Raw genomic sequence first — 25,787 nt, 5'->3', positions numbered from 1 at the left:
GGCAACATTTTGGTCCTCTGTCCATACATTTACAAAGCACTACAAGCTGGATGCCTTTTTCTAAATCTAGAGCTGGCTTTGCTAGGACCATTCAGGGGCTCCTGGTCCCTTATCCTTCCTCCTCTCAGGTTAGCAAAGTGCTTGTTAAACATACAATTGCTTAAGTCCTACTTAACTGTAACAGTAGATGTTCATAGAATACACTACGTTACTGGCAGTACCCACCCACTATCACTCCTTTTTGGATGTGCGTAGTTTATTGTTTGGATTATTTTGAACACTGCTCCATGGTCTTTATTGTTGTGCGTGTTTAAATCACTTACATCTTGTCAGAGCAAAATGTTGTGACAGATGGACTAAGCAAATCCTGAGCAGACCCGCACAAGTGGCAGCTCGAGGTAGTGGTTTCCAGGATCTAGTCTAGTGTGTGTGTGCGTGTGCATGTGTATATGTGTGGTTTTAGTTTGGGAGCGGTAGATGTTCAGAAAACCTATGATCTGATGTTGTCAATTTTCATTCATTCTTCAACGTATGGGTTCTGATCTGACTTTGCCATTACTCCAACTTGTGGAGACCAACAAGCTCTCGAGCTCCTTTCCTACCCAGAAATCACCATGCCTAACTTCCCTCAGATCTCGTTTTCCACTTTTGCGACCAGATGTGGTTGACTACTGCTCTCAAGTGATCGTATTGAGAAGTGTTTTTTCCTTAAAACATTAACCTTAATTGATTTCTGTTTAGTATATCTCTCTGTTTAATATCTTTGTTCTTTCCATCAAGTTTTTTTCTACTGTTATTCATCTTTACTCTGCCTTGTACAATTGCGAGTGTATTCTCGCTACCAATGTTGGTAGGCCTTTCCTACGCCCGCAGTTATGTCTAACTAACTGTTAGCTTTTTTCTCTTCCCTTTCCTTCCTGTAATGGCAGTATTTCATTTGTTACTGCTGCTATAGATATCTTGGTTATTTGCTGATATCTTGTTGTTTAGAGCGTCTCCTATAGCTATGATTGAAAAAGGCTTTAAAATATATACAAAATGTGGGCACAAGATGCCATTTATTGATGCTCAGTCTTTGTGTGTACTGTTTAGAGGCTGAGCATCTAGACCAGGAATGTGATATCTGTAGTGGGTTCAACCCCAGAGCTCTCACACAAACTAATATTAAAAGGTTATTGCCAACACCTTTTTCCCAGGCTGTTGCTGGAGTTCAGTCTCCTAAGGGAAAATCCAAGGACCTTGAAAAAGGTCCAGATCTTTTGATTCCATGGCTTCAACTTCTTTGGAACCAAAGGAAAAGAAATCAAAATCTGAAATGACATCTCCTGGGATCTGACCATCCTCAGATCTAGTCAGGTATCTGGCAAATCCTTCCTCCAGTCTGACAAAACACGCTTCGGGTCCAAAGTCCTTAGATCCCAAACCACTGCCTCAAACTCAGTATTCTCCCTCCATGGATCAGGTCCCCTCCAGGGTGCCCTCCTTCTTTCTGGATTAGCACCCTAAGTCTCCTTCAGCGGTGTCCTCTCATTCCTTCAGATTTCTCACGGAGGCACATGTGGAAAGAATGATGAAGAGGTTCTTCATGGAGCAATTTCAGAAGGGAATCTTCATGGTTCCTACCCCCCTTGGGTCAGAAACACTGCCCCACTGCTACTTCAATCACAACTCCTCTTCTCTCCCAACCTGTGTTGTTAGAGTCCTCAGATCCAGACATTACAGTCCCTTCTGTGCCAGGTCCTAGGACAGCTTTGTCTTCAGATCTGACTTTTACTCTGAGTGCACTGGCCCTGACATCTTCAGAACTGGATGGCTGTCGGAGCTGAAGCTTCCAGGTCACATCCGGTGGGGATGAAGTTGACTCTGAGGTTTTCGGAACCATTTCTTACTCTCGGTGTAAGCTTGGCTCTGGTTTATTTTTTGGGTGGACAGCCCTAGGAGTGGAGGGAGGTGGTGGGCCAGAAACTCGCTTTCTTGGCTCATTTATTTTCCTTTTCTCTGGAGTGCTCTGCCTTTGAGGTCGTGAAGAGGGTTTTCTCCTCTGCGCCAGGTCAGCCGGGTCTTTTTCCCTTGGATCCACCCTCGACATCTCTACTGACTTTGCACTGTGATCCTCATCATTTTACACCACTGGCACAGCCAGCCCAAAGCTTCCAGACCACCCAGTTGGGTATTGCCATCTCTTCCGATACTTCTCTGAATCATCCCAACAAAGAAGCCCCTAGGAAGAAGATGTGCAAGAGGAAGAACTTGGATCCCCCCCCCCCCAGGAGTCTGTCACTGAAGATAGTGACTTTGATGAAGGAGATCGGTCTCCCAAATCACCAGCTGATGACGTCTCATTTGGAGAAATCCTTCAAATCCTTAAATAGAAGGGTGGTTGGTATGCCCAAAATCCAACTCTTGAGGAGTCAGTATGTCTGGAAGCTTTCAGGACTGGCTCGTCTACCTCCTGAGTCACTCCACCCACTGATGACCTCATTGATTTGGTGTCTAAACGGGCATGGAAGTAACCTGATGTGATTGATCCAATCTCCAAGAGACCCAACAGGATTCTGGCTCCACTGCTAGGAAGAGAACATTGGAGTAAGGGAGTACTCCAGTGATGATTGGTGCAAGTTAATGCAATGGTTGTGGCGGCAGCTACAAAGAAGGAACTTACAGAACAGAGTTCCACTGTTCCTCCCCAATAAAGAATCTAGGGCTCTAGATAGATTTAAGAAGCGAATATATGCTTCAGCAACATTTGCTTTCTCATCAGTGAACTACTTGGTACACTTCACAAGATTGCAAAGGGACTTGATTAATGAACTTTCAAATTCCCTTTCCGGGGCCACTACTACAGATGCTCCTACTTCTGTGGCCTCACAGCTGGCTACCCTTCAGTCTATTGCAAATTCTACCATGAGGCTCATCTGGCATGCTGCAGAAGACACCTCAAGGGCTGCAGGTTCAGGCATTTCCGTAAGGAGGCATGCTTGGATGTGCTTGCGTGATTTTGCGGAGCCCTTCAAATCATCTTTCATCAACACTGCTTTTGACAGTTCTTCATTTTTGTTTGGCCCCTCAGTAAAAGATATATTCTGCAGGTGTGAGAAGGATGGGAAGACCCTTTCAGCAGTGGGCGTATGTTTTTCGACCTCTCAACAGATCTTTTCCAGGAACTAATGTGGAGGTTGAAAGATGTTCATGAAATCTCGGTGTCATTTCCAGGACACACATGGAGGTAGTTCCCCCAGAGGCAGAGGAGGGAGTGATAATGGTAGAAGATGCCCCAGTGGCAGAGGAGGCCTGCAAAACCAAGGGTCTAGAGATAACTTTTTTGACAGACCCTTTCAGAGTTCCTGAAGGGAGGCCTGATGACTTCCTCTGGAGGCAGTTAGGGGTTGCCTATCTCTGCACCAGGAAACCTGGCTAAACGTAAAGGATATTTGGGTGCAGAAAATCATTTCCAGAGGTTATATTATTCCCGTTTTCCTTCTGTCACCATTTTCCCAGGAAAATCCCTGATATTCCACCCAGTGAGAGGGAGGCAGCACCACTGGAAATACAAAAGCTGCTAGAAAGTGAGTCATCCAAGAGGTCCCTCCAGACCAAATAGAATCCGGAATTTACTCAAGATTCCTTTTAGTGCCAAACAAAACCGGGGCCTGGAGACTGATTTTAGATCTCAGTGTGTTGAACAAATCGGTTTGACACACCAAGTTTTGGATGGTCACGGTTCAGGCTATTCTGACCTTTCTGAGCAAGGATGACTGGATGTGCTCGATGGACCTTCAGAATGCATACTGTCACATAAAAATGAACTGATGATCCAGAAGGTACTTTTGCTTCTGGCTGGGAGCCAGTCAGTACCAGTTCAGAGCACTGCCCTTTGGCCTCACCACAGCCACCAAGGTGTTCACCAAGTGCATGTCCGTAGTAGCAGCTCACCTGAGACTGCAGAGATTTGATGTGTTTCCATATTTGGATGACTGGCTTATTACCTCTCCAACCAGGCATCAGCTGGTACAAGCTCAAGCCAAATATTCCGAACATGTTCAAATCATGGAATAACCATTCATTACAAGATGTCTCAATTACAACCGACTCAGACTTTGCGATTCATGGGAGCGATGTTCAGCACACTATCTACAGTAGCATCTCTTCCCCTTTCGGGAGTACAAACAATAAGAAATCAGGTCAAAAAAGTAATTTGCAGCACAACAATTTCAATCTGATTGATTCTGCAAGCCCTGGGATCAGTGTCAGTGGCAATAACCTTAGTTCCTTTAGCAAAATATCATATAAGAAATCTGCATTGGATACAAGCACAATGATCAATTCTGTTTCAACCCATGTCGACAAAGATAATAATAATGCTGGTATGCAAGTGGTATCTTTTCTGGTGGATGCAGTCACAACTGTTGCAAGGTCGTTTTTTGTTCTACCTCAGCCCAAGGCCATAGTGACCACGGATACTTCCTAGATTGTGAGGACATTTTCTGGGGAAGACAGTCCAAGGCACTTGGTTCCCCCAGAGAGGCCAATTTACAATTCAATATTCTGGAAATGAGAGCGGTGCTTTTGGCGTTGCAAGCATTCCAAGACTGTCTCCCTCTTGGAACAATTGCGATCCAAACGGACAACATGTCAGTGGTTTGGTGCATCAGCAAACAAGGCAGAATCGAATCTTACTCACTGTGTCGAGAAGCCTTGAGGGTTTGGCAATGGGCGATTTACTCCAACCACTTTCTAAGTGCAACACACATTCTGGGGAAGTACAACATGATACCAGACAAACTGAGCAGGTCCATTTTACTACTTCATGAGTGGTCTCTCAACAACAGTGACAGACAATTTTCCTTCATTGGGACCAGCCTTGCTGTGATTTCTTTGCATCTCCTCTAAACAAGTGCAGCAGCTTCTGTCCCTTAGTCCCCCCATTGAGGGAATCTCCAAGGGATGCTCTTCTCCATGATTGGCCCCCCGATGTCCTCTATGCTTTTCCCCAGAGTCCTTTAATTCCCAAGTTCCTCCAAAAAGCAGCCAGATTGAAGAGCAAAGTCATCTTCACTGCACCTTACTGGCCTCAACAGATTTGGTTCCCCTTCCTTTGGCCTCATTTTCTGTACCCAACTTGGACTTTTGATCCAACTCCAGACCTTCTGTCTCACCCAATAGGCATTTCAAACCTCAAACTGACTGCATGGTTTCTCCAAATCCATTAATAGCCAGGCAACCTATGCTTGCTTCACCTGTTACTTCCATTCTGTTATCTTCTCATAAACCCTCTACGAATAAACTCTTCAGAAGTAAATGGATAAGGTTTGTTTGTTGGGCAGAGCAGAAACAGGTAGAGCCTTTCTCATCCTCGATACATTCCGTTCTTAAATTTTTTGTGAGTTTGTGTAATGAGAGTGCTAGTTCATCAACTATTAAAGTCCAGCTTGCAGTCATTTCAAATTTCCTTGTGGAGTTTCAGAATTTTTCCCTGGCTTCCTCTAAGCTATGCAAAGCATTTTTGAAAGGTACTGCTTTACTTAGATCTCTTTACAAAGATCCTAATCCACCATGGAATTTAAGTTTGTTACTGCAAGCCTTGACTCAGCCACTCTTTGAACCTTCAGCTAAATCTGATCTGAAGTTTTTAACCCAGAAGACTATCTTTTTAGTTGCAATTACATCTACTAGAAGAATTTCAGAACTTCAAGCATCATCTTCTCAGCCCCCATATTTGATTTTCCACAAGGAAAGGATCACCTTACATACCAATGCTTCCTTTCTGCCTAAGGTGGTGTCACAATCCAACATTAACCAAACCATTAACCTGCCAGTATTCTTCCCAGACTTTACAGATAAAGGAGAATATATGCTGCATTTACTGGATGTTCATAGACAGTTTTGTTTCCATCTGCACAGAACAAAACAAATTAGAAAGACAGACCAGCTCTTTCCTTTGCACATCACAAGATAGTGAATCAGTCACAGAAGTAACTACAGCCAGATGATTGACAGATTGCATCTCTTTTGTCTACACTAAATTGAATCTCCCCCTACCAAAATCTTTAAAGGCTCATTCCACTACTTCTATGGCTACTTTCATCATATTTCAGTCTAGAGCATCCATGGATATTTGTGCAGATCCTAATTGGTCAAATCTTTATACCTTTATCACTCATTACAAACTAGATCTGGTCTTGAAGGGAAGAGCGGCCTTTGGCTCAACTGTACTCAGGAATATCCTTCCTTAGAGGCCACCCAGGAATTTAGGTAGCTGTATACTCTGTCCCATACATTGAGGAATTAATGAAAATTGACATCATCTGATAAAAAAGTTATGTACTTACCATAACGTTCCATCTGTGTTGTCCATTTTCATTCTTCCTCAACTCCCCACCCTCCATCCCCCACCATTACTCTCAAACAACTTCTGGAAGAATGAAACCTTTAGGGACACCAAGGACACCATATGTCCCTTGTTTTGAACTCCATTCTTTTATGATTTCTCTCAAGCTGTAAATAGGATCTAAGGGAAGTTAGGCTTGATGCATTGTAGGTGGGAAAGGAGCTCGAGAGTTTGTTGGTCTCCACCAGCTGGTGTAACGGCTGAGTCGGATCCGAGTGCTGAATTCGAACCCATACGTTGAGGAAGAATGAAAATGGGCAACACAGATGGAACGTTATGGTAAGTACATAATGTCATTTTCCATCTTGTCTTCTTGTTTGACTCTAGAAAACTTCAAGTGGGTCTGTAAGGGAGTTTCTATACTGTCAGGTGATTGATCCATCACACTTGCAGACAGGCACTGTGGACTCTGAGCTTTAATAGACTGCCAGAGGAAGGTAACAGGGCATTACTGCCCGAATGTCAGTAAGGCAGTGTGTTCTACGAGCATCTGCTGTTACATGTAAATAGGACTTTCACAGCTGTACTTCTCCTCTCACCTCTTAAAACATGCTGATTGCATGTATTGAAACTGTCTGTTGTGTTTATATTTGACTCTGTGGACTATGTCATGGCTTTAAATGTTTTGTGGACAAGCCTAATTATGTGGTTAAGAAATGACTGAATGAATGAATGAATAAATAAATGACTTATTCCTTGTTATTGTGTGTGTATTTTTAGTGCAAGGCGAAACAGACACAGTAGTATCGACTAATACAGAAGATTCTCCCGTTTTTGCATTTTCTGCTGACCAGAATGCCATTGTTACACCTGCTTTTCTCTCAGCTGTCTGTGGTCTGCTTACTAATCTGATGGTCGTTACGCCAGAGGACACTTTAATTTCACTTCAACAAAACCACATTCTGATTTCTTTCAGCAGGTAAGCTATTTAACACCACCAAAATACTTAAGTGGGTGATGAATTAATAATTATATATAGCCATCTTCTGTTTAGAAATGGCAACTTTGAAGCAGATTTATACAGTGAACTGTTATGACTATGAAAAAGATATTTTGTTCATAGGCATGCCAAATTTCATAGAAATTTAGAGAGTTCGTATGTGAAACAGCAGCTTACTGGTTAGTTTTGACGCTACATATTAATTTTCATAAAAATGTAGCATTTGTAAGTTCCTATCCCACCCCTGCTCTATGAAATGATTCAGAAAAAAAGAGTGCAAGTAATTGTTTATAGTGTTATCAGTAGCTCTGTCAAGAATTATAGGCGTTACACACTTTTTATATAAACCTGCAGTGATGGCTTAACTACTTATTCTTTCTATACTTTGCAGAGAAAAAAAGATAAAATAAAAGTTTATTGTTACATTACAGGGAAGAACAGGTTTCAGAAACACAGTAATCTTACTTTTATTGGTTGTCTGCAGTGGGTAACAACTGGTGTCTATTTTCCCAAGTACTTCCTCTTAACCATTCTTCAAAAATTTCTAACTGAGTTGTGAGTGCATCATCCTTGTACATATCACTTCTTCAGGATCAGAAATTACATGTATTACCACATTAATCCTTTTCTTTCCTTCTTGCTGTTCATGTGTTTTAGCTGACCTTGTAGAACTCTCTTTGGCAGAAGACCATCAGGCAGGCTAATTCTCACCTGGTTTGTAATAGGCGTTCTTAGTTTCTGGGGTTATACCAGTGATTTCTGATGCCGTCATCATCGTACAAAGGCCAGGATGCTTACCTTTCCTCAAGGTAGTACAGCTATGTGGACCTTAAAAAAAATCAGTTTTGTTGTCAGTGCACATTTCTGTGCCCTCACCCAATAATAGAGAACACAGACTGAACACATTAAGGGGCTACACACTCTGCACGAAGAAAGTGATCCACTTACCATGGCCCTTGAGAGATGTCACATTCAATGAGAAACAGCACAGTACTTGTCAATGCATTAGAAATTTGCATGTAGGTGAGTGGAAAAGAAATATCAAGCTTGTCTATGGCCAGAATACAATCCAGTCATTAGCCTTTTAACACTTGTTTAAAGTGATTTATCACTCTTCTTCATTTTACTTTGTTTTGTTGTTGTAGTGTCTTGTTAAGTGTTTTTACAGTAATTGTTTCACAGTTTGTAGTCATTTTTCCTTTTTTTCCCCCCTTTATTTTTTATCATGTGATGCTGCAAGTTCATGTAATTCTCTTGATGTCACATAACAGATTCCACTTAGGCTGTCTGTTCGATGTGTGAAAGTGATTCTGAAGACTGGGGTGTTATTTATAGTGATAGCAATGATCAAGTTGTTGATTTAACTTTTGATGTTGGAGTTCTAAATCCTTACATGTATTACTATTATTTGAGTTGAGATGACAGCAGTGTTAATGTTGCTGAGGTTATGTGGCCTTCATCCACTAGTGAAGGGCATTTGGGAAATCACAAATAGTATGGGATATCCTTCCATATCACTGTTGCAGCATTCTTTACTAAAAGAATCCCCTGCTAAGGTTAGCCCAACATTTGGCCAGTATACCAAAGCCTAAGGTGCTTTACACACATGCTCACTGCTCATGGTGCAGGACATAAAGGTGACATACGAACGTACATACCTCAGAACGTCTTTGCTGCCAGTCTGAATGCCATCTTCGATTGTCTGCCTGAACACTCCTTTGTTTGCCCATTTCAGGTAAGTGCCCCATTTTTTTTTCTTATTCTTGTTTTCTTTACTTGCTAGTTGTGAGGTTACATGTCATCCAAAAAGGGATGTCATGTCAGTGATGGTGGCAGATGCCCCATAGGGTCCATCATGAGCAGTATTTGTTTTGCTTGGGTGCTTCTCATGACCATACATCGTGCCCGATTTGTCAAGCATTAGTCCCTAAGTCTCTTCATAGTAGTCTCTCCTCCTTGTCCTTCTACCTTGAGAACCAGTGTCTTAAGTTGTTAGAGCAAGGTGTAGCGGCAGAATCATCCAAGCCAAAGGGTCAGCCGTCTACCAAGAACAAAAAAGCTAAACAAGTGCAGTGTGTGTGTGTGTGTGTGTGTGTGTGTGTGTATGTGTATATATATATATATATATATATATATATATATATATATATATATATATGTGTATATATATATATATATATATATATATATATATATATATAGATAGATAGATAGATATGTGTTTGTGTGAAGAAAAGGAAAACTGCCATCTATGTTAGCATGTCTGGCAGGAGATTTGTATATATACTCAGATTAACTTGTATTATATGCCAGTATGTCTAATTGTGAAAATGTAAATACGTTTTAAATGTTGAGTATTTCCCTGTGTAAACAGAATGTTTAAAGAGTCTGACAGGGTTTTGATACATTTCTAATTGCACATGCTTGTGAGGGACATTCTAAAGTACTGTGTAGAATCAGCTGAACAGTAGGTGATATCATTAGAATGTTCCTGGTTGCTAAGTGATTAAACAGCGGATAGACAGGAGAATAACTTTTTCAAACAGCTGACTGTTGTTTTTTTAAATAAAACAGTTGACACTGCTGAAGTCAGTTGAAGTGCAGTTAGTCACGTACTGTGCAGTTCGTGAAGAGCAGCTTTGAGTTGCATTCAGTGGATACCCATAAAAGAGAACTTGCCAAAAACTGTAAGCCTGCCTTGACCTTGCTGTTATGTGTTGGATTAGATCAGGGGTAGTATTCTCCAGTTAGATTAGGAAAGTTTGGTTATTCAGATAAAGTTTTTCTAGAATTATGGATTTCTGTCCTGCGGTTTAATTTTATATTTCTGGTGATTGAATTCTGGTGTTAATTGAAAGATACTGATTTACATTCTAGGAATCATTTTACTTATTAAATGTTTCCCATTACTTTACATTGTGGCTGGAAATCAGTGTTTTTCTTTAGGGATTAGAGAATGCTTCTACCTGTTTGATACTTCCCAGGTTACCTCGAAGGCCAGGTTGCTTATGGTCATAGCTGTCATTTATTTTGATATTTAATTTTCATAATCAGACACCTCTTTAGAAGGGCTTGAAGACACTCTGATTTGGTGTCAGCATTACTGTGTTATTTTGGGGAATGGACACAGCTGGAAATCTGTGTCAGACTTTCCCAGAAGTGTTTGTATCTGTGAGATTTAAATTTACTTTGAGTGTGAGTGTATCAGAGGTTAAAAAAGGTCTTAAACTGTGACACTTTGCTGTGAAGTGTATAGTAAAATATATTTGGGCTGGACAGAGGTATATAGTCCAATCCCAGGGAAATAGAATGTGTTCCTGTTGTGCTCTTAGGAGGAAAATTGTGAAAATATTACTCCTTTTTTAGTGACAGTCTCACATTGGAGTCAGTATTGAAGATTAAAGCTCCTTAGTTACTGACCCAGGATAGTAAGGGACACCATTTAATTGCTGGCGGTCCGGTCGGAGCTAGGGCCTCTTTTGGTGTCCCCATTCTCAAAGGTCTGTTCTTCTTACATCCAAGGTCTGCTGAGGATTTTGTCCATCAGTTCCAGTGTTCAGACAGGACCAACCTAAATATGTAAGCTATATAGTTACCATAGTGTTAGAGTTAGCTTGTATCTGTCTGGACACTAGACTCAAACATCCATCAAACCACCTCCAAACTTGTGTATCCAGAGGAACCTTGAAGAGCAGTACTGGCCCTCCTTTGGTTCTTGGTTACTCAATTTTCTGTAGGAACAGTGATATCTTCCTTCATCTTTCCTATGATAGTTACTAGGAAGGCTTGCTTCACTCTAACTGGAGAATCATTTAAGAGGACTGCATTATGAGACATGTGAGCATCTCAAACTATTCAGATTTTGTTGTTGCTGTGGTGATAAAGGTTTCTTTGGCAACAAATCCATCAGTACCAGTTCTGGACAAATTCCTGTTAAAGTTAATGTTTTTGAAGTATTTCTGACAATGAAATATTATCATTACAGCATCTTTAGAGTAGATAAGTGATCTAAAAAAATCAGGTGGAGTTGCTCTTCTCCATGTAAACCATCTCTAATTAACAGTAAACCTAACAGAAATTCCTTTATTTGACACTGCTGAAATGAATGTATATACAGCAATCCTTCCTCCCCTCTCCAAAGTACTTGAAGAATGTATGCATCAACAACTCCTAGCCTTTCTACTTGACAGCCAATTAATTTCTTATACCCAACATGGCTTTTGACCCCACCACAGCGCCAAAACCCCCCTGCTATTGTTCCCATTACCATTAGTCAAAGTAAAATCTCAGGTAATTTTATTTCCACCCTTTTCCTGGATGTGTCAAAAGCCTTCAACATGGTCTTACATCAACTTCTCCTCCAAAGACTAAATCTTATAGGCCTTGGAAATCCTTCAACTAGCTGGTTCACCAACTACCCAGATAATTGCACCCAGTCTGTATAATTGAATGATTATCTCTCCACATTCCTTCTGGTGACTGCAGGAGTCTCCCAAGGGTCCACACTTGGGCCACTAGTTTTCAATATCTTCATTAATGATATGAACAAGGAATCAAAACTCATCACATTATACAATATGCTGACAACTCAACTTTAGTTTTTTCAGTCCCAAATTTTCCAACCTTAGAAACTGTCACCCAGGAAGTTTTCACCTGTATAGACAACTGGCTAAGTAAATCTGAATTGCTCTCAAACCTTAACAAAACAAAATTAATCCTGTTCATTCCTAAAAACATTTATCAAAACAACACTGACCTTAATATTACCTCCTCAAACAATGCAAAAATCGAAAACGTTGCCAGCACAAAATTACTAAGAATTATCGTTGCCAGTAAGTTCACATCTGATCTGCACATTGACACTACAGTCAAAAAGACACACTGCAAACTAGCCTGTCTTTACAGAGCAAAGTGCCTACATAGTGATTATAGAAAAAAAAATAATAACTGGCACCTCACTTCTCTTTCCTGCCATCCTATATGCCAAAACAATGTTCACAGAATTCAACTCTTCCACAAAACACAAACTAGAATGCACTTACAACAAACTTATCAAATTCACTGGCATCTGCACGACACTCAGTACCCTCAACTGGGTTGAACATCCTCAACACATCATCCTCTCCCAGCTACTCACAGCACACAAAATACTTCACCATCCACTTAAAACACCCTTGCTCTCAAATGTCATCCAATGGCATGTACCAAATAGAAGCCCAAGATCCTCAAAACTTAAACTAATTGTTGCTACTAAATCTAATAATTATTACAGTGAGTTGCTATTCTCTGTTGCCATCGTCAAGGCATGGAACAAACTTCCAAATCACATCAAGCTTTTAAGTAACTTGCAACAATTCAAAAATAGAACGAGAGAGAGAGGGAGACAGAGATAGACGCGCACACACATAACTGTGTGTGTATATATATATATATGTGTGTGTGTGTGTGTGTGTGTGTGTGTGTGTGTGTGTGTATATATATATATATATATATATATATATATATATAGAGAGAGAGAGAGAGAGAGAGAGAGGAAATAAAGAACAATAAAAAGATAATACTCCAAAAGAGAAGACTTCAAGAGAAAAACTAAAAGTACTTATTCCATTGACAGTAAATATGTTCAACATACAATCACCACCATTTTTGTAAAGAAAATTCAGGCATAGGCAAAGTTTCCCAATTTTATAGAATCAGTCTTCTAATAACTATTGAAGCTTGACTTATTTTAATCCTGCTGCCACATGGTTGAATATATATATATATATATATATATATATATATATATTTTAGGATATATATATATATATATATATATATATATATATATGTGTGTGTGTGTGTATACATATGTATATAAATATATAATATATATATATATGTGTATATAGAGAGAAAGCCACGGTGGTGCAGCGGTAGCATTGTAGCCTCACAGCAAGAGGTTCTCCCGTTCGACTCTCGGCTGGAGCGCCTTCTGTGTGGAGCCTGCATGTCCTCCGCGCGGTCGAGTGGCGTTTGGAAGACATGCGTGAATGGGTTGAAGGCTGGGTGTCAGGCTGGCACCTCTGCACCATAAAAATCTACTGCCATTCATTAGCAGACCAGAGTTCCGCTGTGGCGACCCCTAACCGGGAAAAGCCGAAAAAGACAATCAGCAACATGAGAGTTATTTAAACAGTTATGCTATGAGTAATTTTCTAACTGGGGAAAGCTAGATCTTTACCATAGAATAGCAATGACAAATTTTATCCCTTTCCCAATCTTGCTTTTTACATTTAAAATTTGAGAAAGATACTGCGAGTAGTACTATTTTCTTAAAAAGCTTGTAAAGATTGAACTGTAAGGCCCCTTATTTGCTGGTAAGTTGACTTATTACCATATTGAAAATTAAATACATTAAGGAAAGAGCATACAATTGCATATTTTTGTATATCTGTTAAGATTAGTCCCCCTTGGGAAAGAGATGATAGAGACCTGCCAAGGAATCTTTTTGTGGGGAGGACCTCTTCTCCATAAAAGTTTGTTCACAAATTGTTTAACTTTAGTGATCCATTTAATTTTAGGAGACTATACATTTTTGTATAGAAAAAATAATGAACATTTATATGGACATTTCAGTAATATTAACTGTTTCCCTCAAAATCTATGCTGATACCTATCAAGAAGTGGAGTTATCTTCGTAATTTATACCGTCCAAGTTTTGTCCACTATTTTGAATACTGGGAAAAATGGTTAATGCCTAAGAAATGGACATAATCTGCCTTGGGAATAAGGTGGTTAAACCCATTAATTATGGGTAAAAATGTTCCTAATTTGAATTGTTTTAGCCATATCATAGTTCATTGCATTCTATAATCTTGTGTGTGCGTAGCATAATATGTTTGTGCATTTTTAATATCCGATAAAAATGAAGATATAAGCATTATATCACTACTGTGTGCAGTCAATTGTTTTGTTTGTGTACAGAGAGATTTCCTTAAAATATTGGTGTAATTTAAACAGTAATGTATTGATAGCCAGAACAAGTAAAGTAGCTGAAAGGGGGTAACTTCGTTTGACTTCAGATGTATTTGGAAAAGAAGATGTTTGATTATTAATTTTAGTATGCATTTCTTAGGAGTCATACAAATTTTGAATCACAGTTATAAGTGATATAGGTAAAACATAGCATATATAATGCCAGTTAATATAGTCATATGCCTTGATGCATCTAATTTAAGGAAATTTCATTAATTTGAGACTTAAATGAATAACTAAAACTTACATCTTGAAGGTATTTATTAGTATGCACCATTGTTTTATTTGTGAAAAAAACTATCTAGGAAAAATCAATGAATCTAAATAGCATACCAGTCTTTTATTTATTGCTGTTGCTAAAATCTTTTAATCAGCATTAATTGATATATGTCCAAATGTTCATACTTGATTCTCTCTTTTCCTTCCTTATCAAAATAATTTCATCTAGATTCATAGAAAACATTATTTTCCTTTTAGGATTCATCATAAAATCAGATGACTGTAGTAAAGACGGGGCTAGTTTTTCTGTGAATATTGGATAAAATTTAGCAACATAGCCACCAGGACAAGAAGTCTTTTTGCTTTTTAAGAATTATATTGTATTTTTATGTATATACAAGTCATTTTGGGGTTAGAAATTTGATACCTTACTTGAGAAGTTCTCTGCAGTTTATGTTCTGAAAATCTTTAATAAAATTTTGATTATACATTTCTTGAAAATACTTTATTATGATGTTAATGATTTGTTCATAATCAGTAGCAAGATTACCATATTCAGCTTATAGTTGTAAACTTGTATTCCTGGAATGTTTCCTCAGCACAAAAAAGCTATGAATTTGACAATTTTGTCTTGTGGAAGAATTTTTTTTTTAAATCTTGTATTACTTGATCAAGTTCTTTTTCAAATATTTGACATGTTTTATTGTCTCTTTCCTTATGTCTATGCATTTCATGTAATTTCATGCTAACAGTGTGTAAAGGGATGTTTTTTTATCAAGAGTAGTAATGCCATCTTTTTTATCCTTAGCTAAATGAATGATACGAGTAGTTATACAGATGTATATTGTTGCCTTAAAAGCATCCCATTTCCATCTGATAGAAGTTGAAATTTTCAGCTTTTTTCCCAGTTGCTTGTAATTTTAGTCCTAATGGTTTGATAAAAGGTATCTAAATTTCACCATATTGCAGAAATCCTTATTTTGTAGAAATTCATAGCTGTTGTACTCTGTATAGCGCATTTAATGAAATAGTTTTTTGACCATACAATAAATTCAACTGGAAAAAAATTGTGACTTTCTCAATATGTCTTTAGACAGAAAAAGTCAATCCTGGGATTTAATTTGGTTGACTAAGACATGTGCATATCTTTACAATAAGGAAACTTAATTCTCCACCAATCAGACAAATTTTCTTTAATTAAAAAGTTAGAAAGCAAAGATTTGCTTTTCTTGGTATAGTTGACAATTTTAGGTGATAGATCAATCACAGTTTACATTAAGTACCACATTCCATTCTCCTCAAAACTGAAACATTTCCTAATTTCTTTAGCTCATTAGAAATATTTTAATAAAAACTTATAGTCCTTAACAGGAGTATATAAAGATATCAGTGATTCAAAACGTATTCAGTTACAGAGATATTAGCAGAACTTTACCTTAGGTTCCTATATAAAAGTATTTTAAAGTAAAATGACATGTTTGTCCTGCTGACCTTTGAGAACCATAATTGTTGGCCATTGATTTTATCCAGCAATACTCACTGGATATAATTGCACATTTAGCACCACTAATATGTGATTCTTGTATCAAAAACACATTTTCATGTCTGGCTTCAATAACTTTCATAATTCTGCACAGTTGTGAAAATCTGTGCTCTCTATTTTGTATCAGTACTGCATATATTAAGTAATTCCATCTACTAAATAAAAACGACACGCCAATAGTAGTAGAAAAGAGTAGTGAAAAGTGAAAACCATCACACCGTTGTACAAGAAATGTAAAATGTAAATAGCCTGCATGAAGTTCATCCTTGCACAGGGTCAAACAGGAAAACCCCAGCAAGAAACTGAGCTGACTGTATTCCTAAAACAGTTGCCTTTGATTCGGCATGAAAAGAAGAATACCTTTTCATGCAACTTTCAGTTTGGCTGGAGATAAACAGAAAAAGTGGATTTAATGTTCTTCCATAACACAGAAAGAACTAACTTCAGTAAAAATTTTTTTTTTGCTTCACAGCTTCTTAAGTTAGGTCGTCAAAAACTGATATACCGACACCTTTAAAATCAAAGGATTTCTTACATATCATTGTGGTCAAAATTATTTAACGGTCTTTAGATTTGCAGTATTTTATTACTGTAGATCTTGGTTTATTTCTAGGGGTATCTAATACTGATATAGCTCTGTAAATTCTATCAAGTTCAAATATTTGAGAAGATCCAAGCACAGCTTACTGAAGATTTCATTTATCACATATTCAAAGCTCATTTATCCCACTCTTCCTGGGGCACCTACAGTATACAAGTTTTTATGCCTTCCTTGAGTTTCAAAATCTAGTAATATGGCCTTTAAAAAAGAGCTGGATTTTTTGTGGTCTGCAGATTGTGTTTAGAGGTTGCATTTTGAAATTCTAATGCGGCAAGTTTATTTTCTAATAACTCTGTTTGCATATATTTCTGATTTTGTTGTTCTTGCAAACTAGTTATGGAAAGCTGTATTCAAGTTACTGCTTTTTCTAGGTACGGTTTGTAATTTCTCAGTTACAGAAGACAGAATTTGCAAAGGTTCAGTTTTCTTTAAATCTTTGCACATCATAGCAGCGTCCAATTGTGCCCTTTAAATCTAGGCACATAACAGAAGTGTGTAATTTACCATCTGTCTAAACTGAATCAGTTAAGTTCACAGAAAAAACATATCTTTTGATGCTTTATTTGCATTCATAGAAACATTTGAAGTTATCTAGCTTCTGGAAAATTGTCAACCTGAGAATTCATCTGTGTGTTCTCTTAGTCGACAAAGAAGATAAGGTATTACTTACAGAATGGCTCTCTGCAGCATTGAGTTTCATCAGAAGTTTTTTATTGGTGATCTATATATTACAACAAGAGTATTCATGGCATCATGTTTATCTAAATTCCCTTCAAATAGAAAGGCACCAGTTGTCTTAAATACTGGTGTTTCATTAAAAATACTGGGTATTTTGTAAAAACAAAGTTGTGACTTGCCTTGTCGAGTGTTGTTATTTTGTTTTATATTTGGACACGATTTCATAGGTAGGTACTAGGCTATTGGCCCTAGGGCCTATATAAGCATAGCCAAAAGGTAACTTGGCTTTCGCCACACAAGAAAATTATTTTCCTGTGCCAATGTTGAGCAGAGCCACAGAAGTGATCCCCGGGGTGAATTTCCCATCTCCCATCCAATCATCAAGATTTTTCTTGAAGAGTGCTAATGAAGAGCTTTGTTTGATATAGATAGGTAGTTTGTTCCAGAGTATGGGAAGTCTCTGGGACAGGAATCTATCCCTCCAGCATGTTCTGTTCATTGTGGTGACAAAGTTTAGGTCTGTAGAGCATGTAGTTTGGAGGGATTGGGATTTCTTTAAGTGGAGCATTTCCAAAAGCTCTGGGTTTGACATAGCTTTGTGTGTTAGGCAGAGATCGCCTCTGAGTAGGTGATATGCGACGGAGTAAAGCTGCAGTTTTTTGAGACAGTCTGCGTAGGGCATCTGTTTGAGGCCAGTAATCCTCTTTGTGAGGTATTTCTGTGGCCTTTCCAGTTTTTGTAGCTGTCTTGTGAGGTACATACCAAAAGGGGCGTTGTACTCTATAATGGGTCTAATGAGTGATGAGTAGAGAGAAACAATGACCTCTTATTTCCTGGATGAGAAACCTTTTGTGATGAGGTGTGCCACGTAGAAGGATTTCCTGACTACTGTGGCAATCTGATTATCAAAGGAGAGACTACTGTCCACCTGTGTCCCAAGGTCTCTTATCACACTTTCGGTGTTAAGTAAACTACCGCCTATGTGCTAGTTCATGGGTACAGAGTTTTTACCAAAAGGGATGACAATGCAGTTTTTGGCATTGAGCTTGAGGCCATGGCTTTGACACCAGGCATCTGTCTCAGCGAGGCCCTGTTGTAGCATGTCCACATCTTTTGGAGTTTTGATTATGCCTCCTAGTTTGCAGTCATCTGCGAACTTTGTTAGCCAAAGACCTTCTGTGTTAGCCTGTACTTCAGAGAAGTAGATACCAAACAGGAGAGGACCCAGGACTGAACCCTGCAGTACTCCACTTGTCACTGGGCTGGCGGAAGTTTCCAGGGTCCGTGGTGGCTCCCTCTTTGTGGAGTGGGATAACTGTTGCTGTGTGCCATTCAGTGGGCACATAGCCTGAGGTGAGGCTATGATTGAACATGGTACTTAGTTGGGGTGCCAATCCGTTCTGTAGTTCATAAAGAACGCAGCCTGGGATGTTGTTAAGTCCCATGAATGCTGTGTTCTTGGGTTTGGAGAATGTGTTTTTTACCTGTGCAGCCGTGATTATAGGAACTTTGCATTCTTCCAGTATAGAGATGGGCCCTTTACGGGGGGGGGTGGGTAAAGTTAGCACTGAACCTATCTGCCAGGATGTTGGCAATATCAGTTGGTTCTTTATATTTAGTGCCATTGTGCTGTAACTCAGAGCAGATCTGAATGTTGCCATTGAGATTCTTGACATAGCTATCGAATGTTTTGTGGTTGTCTTTAGAGTCAGTGGCGATTTTGTTTTCATAACTAGCTTTGGAGGATTTTATGAGGGATCTCAGCTTCTTACTGAGGCTGACCAGGGAGTTCCTCCAATCATGGGATTTTTCTCTTTTTTGAAACAGTTTTTTTCTTTTGTTGTAGAGTTTGTTTATGGCAGTGGACCACCAGATTGGCTTCCTTTTTTTGGAAGATAGCATCTTGGTTCTGTTAAGGATTGCACAATCTATGTACTCGTGTAAGTGCTTATAAAGTGCATTTGTGTAGAATTCAGCAGTCATACCTCTGTTGTCCGTCAGCATGGGTGTCATGAAGTTTACCATTTCTGTCCTAAAAAGCGTGAAGTTGGCTTTGGAGAATTTTTTTACAATGGTTTCCCTAATGGGGGGTGAGGGAGGGATGTGTTTGTCTAGGGTGATTAGCTTGTTGTCGGATCTGGATTTGGATATCTTTTGGAGCAGGAACCTTTGCCACTTTAGATATGTTTTTTTTTTTTTTTTGCATTACATGTTTGTACATTATTGTATTATGTTTACATACTGAATGCAAAGGTGATTCAGCATCATCATTATTTGAGACTGTCACTCCTGCTGTAAAGCACTCCTGAATCACACCCCCAACATGTATTGGCCCAATTTCATACTTTACTCTTGTCACAAGTAAAGATTGCTCAAAATATATTGTAAAACCTAGAACAGCATCCCTCATTTTGAAATGCAGTGAATATACACACATTGTGAGTGTGTGTATAATGTTTACTTATTCACTGTAAAAAAAAAAAAAAAAAAAAAACACAAACAACCATTTTGGAGACTCGTTATATTCATAGGTTCATAGGATGTTACTAGGCTATTGACCCAAGGGTCTTTACAATTCTTGCTGTTAAATCCTAATATAATACTAGATGACAGATATTGTTTATGCCCAGGGTTTTTCTAATAAGGTCTGTCCATGTCCAGGAGAGTAGCTGGGGCAATCCCTGGCATACATTTATGGTTTCCCATCCAGTCATCCAGGTTGTGCTTAAACAGGGTCCTGGCGGTGCTCTGCTTGATATGAATTGGAAGCCTATTCCAGAGTGGTGCCAACCTCTGAGAGATGTATCTGTCTGTCCAGCAGGTCTTGTGTATATCACAGGCTAGATTGAGGTCCCTGGAATGGGTGACTCTAGTTCCTTTTGACTTACGGATGTGCAACTTTTCCATTAGATTTCGGTCGGATATAGCCCTGTACACCAGATGCAAGTCACTTCTAAGTAGTCTATATGCTACTGAGTACAGTGACAGCGACTTCAGTCTGTCCATATAAGACATATGCTGGAGACCTTGATGGTCGTCATTTTCATTTGTTCCTCAAAGAATGGGGTTGGATCTGATCCTCGGGTCCAACTTTGCCACTTTTTCTTGCAGTCTAGGATCAGACTGTTGAGCTCCTCCCTTTGCCCATAATGCTCCATAACACTGCTTTTTCTCAGATCTCATTTGCTGCACTTAGCAATCAGTCAGGATTTCACACTCTTGAACTCAGTTATAAGTAATATATTATTTACTGTATTATTTCTAAGTCTCTTTTTTTCCCCTGCTGCCTTCCTCCCTTTACCCAGTAGAGATAGTTTAAAATTAGTTCAGACTTTTTCTGCTAGTAGTGTAGATTCTGTCCTACCATCGTTGGCAGTCTTTCTCCTTTTCTTACCTTTCCTAAGGTAATTTTTCATACCATTGCTAGTATTTTTCCTTATTTCACCTTTCTCCAAAAAAAAAAAAAACTATGTATTTTTCTCCTAAATTGTGTTTTTTGTTTGTAGTTTAGTTTTCCAGTATGGCAGACAAACCTACTGGTTCAACAAATGCACTTCCTGTGTACATAAGATACCCAATTCTGATGCCTACAGGGAGTGTGTGTATTGTTCAGGGCCTGCTCACCGCCAAATTTCTTGTGAAATCTGTGCAGGTTTTAACATCAGAGCAGTAAGTGATAGGCATAACAAGCTTAAGTTGAAAGGCATGTTGCCTGGTTCTTCTTCGGCAATTCATTCTACTTTCATGGGGCTTACTCTCCCTTGAGAAGTCAGAAGAGTTTGAGACCAGGGAGTTTAGGAGATGCTACCCTGTCCGATCTCCTCCTCCCGCTCAGAGTTCGGAGCTGCCATCTGAAATAAAAAAGCTGTTGGATCCAACTTTATCAGATCCTACTTACCACTAAGGCTAAAAAGGTTTCTGATCTGGCTTCTTAGGATCCAATTGCACGTCAGAGCAAGCCTCCTCAGATCCAGTCTCCGAGCTTCTTGCTGGAGTGAGTTCCTTTGAGAGCGAAATCCTCTTTCTTGCACGAGACTCCAAAAAAGACTTCTCAGCCTCCCTCAGCATCCTCCTCCATCATGTCTTCCAGGAGTCTTTCTGAGTATGATGTGGATAGGATGATGAGAAAGTTTTTTAGAGCTCAGATCCCGATGGGGGATCCTTCAGGCTTCGTCCTCCATCGGATCTGTGAGTTTGCAAGCTTCACGCCCTTTATTGACTCCTCCTCCAATATGACCTGTGGTTTCAAAGCTGTCGGATCCAAAGATTCTGAGTCAAGGCATGGGATCCAAGAATGTTACCTTCCTCAACTCCAACTCTTTCCCTGATTCGTTCTGCTCCAAGTGTTTCGGAGCAGAATGAGTCTTGTAGCCGAAGCATCAGCATCAGATCCAGTGGATGACTTAAACTTGGAGCTGTGTCTTCCCCTCGGTGACTTGGTATTGGGCAGCTCAAGTCCATTTTTCTCCTCTGGCAGAACCTGAGGAAGTGAAGAGTTAGCTGATCTGAAAGCTCCAGCTCCAGGGAGGCTGATTTCCACTTCTCCTGGACCTTTTGCCTTTGAGGTAGTGGAAGGAGTTTTCCCCCATCCAGGGGATCCTTCAGCTTTCACTTCTTTGGATCCTATTGCCATCCCTCCTTCAGATCTGACTGCTAAGTCTCATCATCTTACTCCACAGGTACAGCCAATCCTTAAGAGCTTCCAGACATTCCCGGCACAGTGGTTTCCCCTTTCTTCTGACACTTCTCCAGAGTGTCCCATTGAAGAGGTTCCTTTGAAGAAACTTTGCAAATGGAGGCATTTAGATTCCCCTCGGGAATTATTGACAGAGAACACTGATTTTGATGAAGGAGAAGGGTCCCCCAGATCTCTAACAGAAGATGTCTCACTTGGAGACATTTTAGAAATCCTGCACCAGAAAGATGGATGGTCTTCCCAGAACCCTTCTCAGGAGGAATGTGTGTTCCTGGAATCTTTCGATCTGGCCTGCTTACATTTTGGGTTAACCCCCCCCCCCTCAAAGGATGAGCTCGTCTACCACCGGGCATGGAAGGAGCGAGATTCTGTACAGTCCATCTCGAAACACCCAAACAAGATTCTCAGTGCACCACTAGACAGACAACATTAGTCCAAGGGGGTTCCTGTAGATGTCGACATTGTTGCAGCAGCCACGAAAAAGGAGATAGCTGAACAGAGTCATCTGCCCATCCCCCTGACAGAGAGACTAGGGCTTTGGACAGATATGGAAAGCCAAGTTTATGCAGCAGTGACTTTTGCTATAAGATTGCTTTATTACCTGACATATTTTACTAGGCTACAGAGGGACTTAATAAAGGAACTATCTAACTCTATCCCTGGATCCATGTAAGCTGAGGAAATGGAAGCTTATTCTTCACCACTGGCCACCCTACGATCCATCTGAAATGCATCTGTGAATCTAGTCTTGCGTGGCTGAAGGTTCGTCAGTGGCTGTGGATACAGACATATGCATCTGGAGGCATGACTGGATGCACTTATGCGGCTTCACAGTGCCCTTTAAAGCATCATTCATCAGTGCTTCTCTTGATGAATCCTCCCCTTTTGGCCCACCATTAAGGAGACACTTTCCCATAGTGAATAACATGGAAAGACTCTATCTGCTGCAGTAATCTGTTTTAAGAAAATGTGGTTTCGGAAATCTCAGTGACCTTTTCAAGATTCACTTGGAGATTTTTCCCCCAGAGGTATAGGGGGAATTAATTATAATGATAGAAGACGCCGCCCAGGTGGCAGAGGGGGTCCACAAAATTGCGGGTCTTGATATTCTTTTTCAGATAGATTTTTTTCAGCATTCCTGAAAGGTTGCCCGACTGTTCTTCTCTAGAGACAGTCGGGAGATGCTTGCCTTTTGACCCAGAAGCATGGGCAGCCATCACAAGAGATACATGGGTGCAAAGAATCATATCCAGTGGGTATTTATCCCCTTTTTACAAAATCCACCAAAGTTGAGGAAAAGTCTCCCCGATGTTCCACCCAGTCAGCATGAGCAAGAAGCTTTGAAAATTGAAAAGCTGCTAGATAAAATAGCCTGCCAAGAAGTCCTACCAGATCAAAGAGGATCCATTTTTTTCTCAAGCTTCTTTTTAGTGCCAAAGAAAACAGGGGACCTAATACCCATCCTGGATCTCCGTTATCAAACAAATTTATAAAGGACTCCCAATTCTGGATGGTCATAGTTCAGTCCTTTCTACCATTGTTCTAGAAAGGTGACTGGATGTCCTCTGTAGATTTGAAGGATGCGTACAGTCACATAAAAATGAATAGTTGATCCTAAATATTCCTTCGCGTTTGGCTGGGAGCTAGTCATTATCAGTTCAGAACCCTGCCTTTGTTCTCACCACAGCCCCCAGGGTGTTCACCAAATGCATGGCAGTGGTTGCAGCTCATCAAAGACTGCAGGGATTCAGGGTGTTTCCTTATTTACACGACTGGCTTCTCACCACATCAACCAGGCATCTATTGATAACAGCCAGAGACTATCTTCATCAGTTGACTCATTCTCTACGTATCACCATAAATCTTGCAAAATCCAACCTTCAACCAGTACAAGTCTTGGACTTTATAGGGGTTTGCCTGGAGATACTGAATCTTCAAGCATTCTCACCACAGAGCAGAATTCTTACACTAAAATTTCATGTCAGTCAGATTCCGTGTCATCATTTCCCTCCAGCCAAACTGATTTTAAAAGCTCTGGGATTGATGGCTGCTGCAATCACATTAATACCAGCAGCTCATTTTCTTATGAAAATCCTTCAGTGAACTTTACAAATGCAATGGTCCATTCTACATCAACCCTTATAATTTCCTGCAAAACTGAACAAGAAGGACTCGTTACTATGGTGAATTCAATCCAACGAAATTTGCCAAGTCGTCATCCTTCCTCCACCCCTTGCCATGTTCTCCACGGACGCTTCCCAGTTTGGGTGGGGGGGGGTGCATTACTTTGGACAGACTGTTCAAGACACATGGACCCCACTAGAGTCCAAATTGCATGTAAATGTCCTTGTGATGAGAGCGGTCCTATTAGCATTGTAGGCCTTCCAGAACTGTCTTCCACTGGGGACGATTGCTACTCAAATGGACAATACATCAGTGGTTTGGTACATCAGCAAGCAGGGGGAAACCAGATCTTACCCTCTTTGCTGACAAGCAGTGAGAGTTTGGCAATGAGCGATCTCATCCAACTGCTTTCTTATAGCAATGCATATTCCGGGGAAATCAAATGTACTAGTGGACAGGCTCAGCAGAACTATTCTGATGCCTCACGAGTGGTCACTCAGTCAGTCAGTGCTAAACATGATCTTCCACCAGCGGGGTCAGCCTTGCCGCAACCTGTTCATCTCTCCCCTCAACAAGTACAGCAGGTTTTTTGCTCTAATCCCACCTTAGCGACAGTCACCCAAGAGATGCTGTAGTTAATATGTGGCCCCTTGGTCTTCTTTATGCTTATCCTCCTCTATCCCTAATTCCCAAGTTTCTTCAGAAGGCTTTCAGGTTGAAGAGGAATGTAGTCTTCATTTCTCCTTTTTGGCCTTGACAGATTTGGTTTCCCTTCCTATGGTCTCATCTAACATGTCTTCCATGGACACTGGAACCCAGTCCAGATCCGGACATAACAGCCCTCAGATTTACCACAGGGCTTCTCCAGTTCCAATGATGGCTAGACATTCCAGGCTTTCCTCTCCTGTTTGAAGAATTTTGTTTTCATCTCAGAAAACCTCTACAAGAAGGATTTATAAAAGTTAATGGAAGAGATTTTCCTTATGGGGTCAGCAAAGAGATTTGGATCCTTTCTCTGCTCTAATCTCTTCTGTTTTAGAATTCCTAATATTTTGTTTTCGAGGTGGGGCTAGTTTCTCTTCTATTAAAGTTCAGCTGGCTGATATTTTGAATTTTCACGTCGGACATAATGATTTCTCTTTGGCATCATCTAAACTGTGTAAGGCATTTCTTAAGGCTACCTTTTTACTTAAGTCACCTATTGAAAACTCATTACAGCTGAGTGCGCCTCCAGGCGTTTCTGCATTTACCTCCTACTGTGCCTCTAGGCATCAAATATTGGTTGTCCATATTTGCATTAATAATTCCAAAACCATGCTACAAACACAGTATCAGAATATTTTATCTTGAAGCATACATGATGGCAAACACAAATATACTAATATTTGACCTCCGTCAATGAGTATTTGTTAGAATTCTAAGGTAATAACTTCATTTTTAAAGGTTCAAGCCACACCCACTGGGAGTTAAAGGTACACAATCAAAAGAGCTGTCCTGGAGGGAATGAGCCTATACCTCCTTGGGATCTTACTCCAGTTTTACAGAGTCTGACACAATCACCTTTTGAACCCTCCTCAAAGG

The 25,787-nt window shown here is 39.9% G+C and overlaps 1 protein-coding gene across 1 annotated transcript in view; it reads left to right on the top strand.

The window, feature by feature from the left end:
• The window catches only part of RTTN (rotatin), a 3,641,098-nt gene that overhangs the window by 2,363,839 nt on the left and 1,251,472 nt on the right, over nt 1-25,787 (top strand). Inside the window, exon 39 of the mRNA XM_044067142.1 lies at nt 7,109-7,307. Coding sequence (XP_043923077.1) covers nt 7,109-7,307 — 199 coding nt within the window. The remainder of the gene's footprint in view (nt 1-7,108; nt 7,308-25,787) is intronic.

This window comes from Protopterus annectens, chromosome 3.part1 (assembly GCF_019279795.1).
Source record: "Protopterus annectens isolate FY-2018-M chromosome 3.part1, PAN1.0, whole genome shotgun sequence".
NCBI classification, from domain to species: Eukaryota; Metazoa; Chordata; order Ceratodontiformes; family Protopteridae; genus Protopterus; species Protopterus annectens.
The sequence above is the reverse complement of the archived record's forward strand: the minus strand, read 5'-3'. Positions and strand labels throughout refer to the sequence as shown.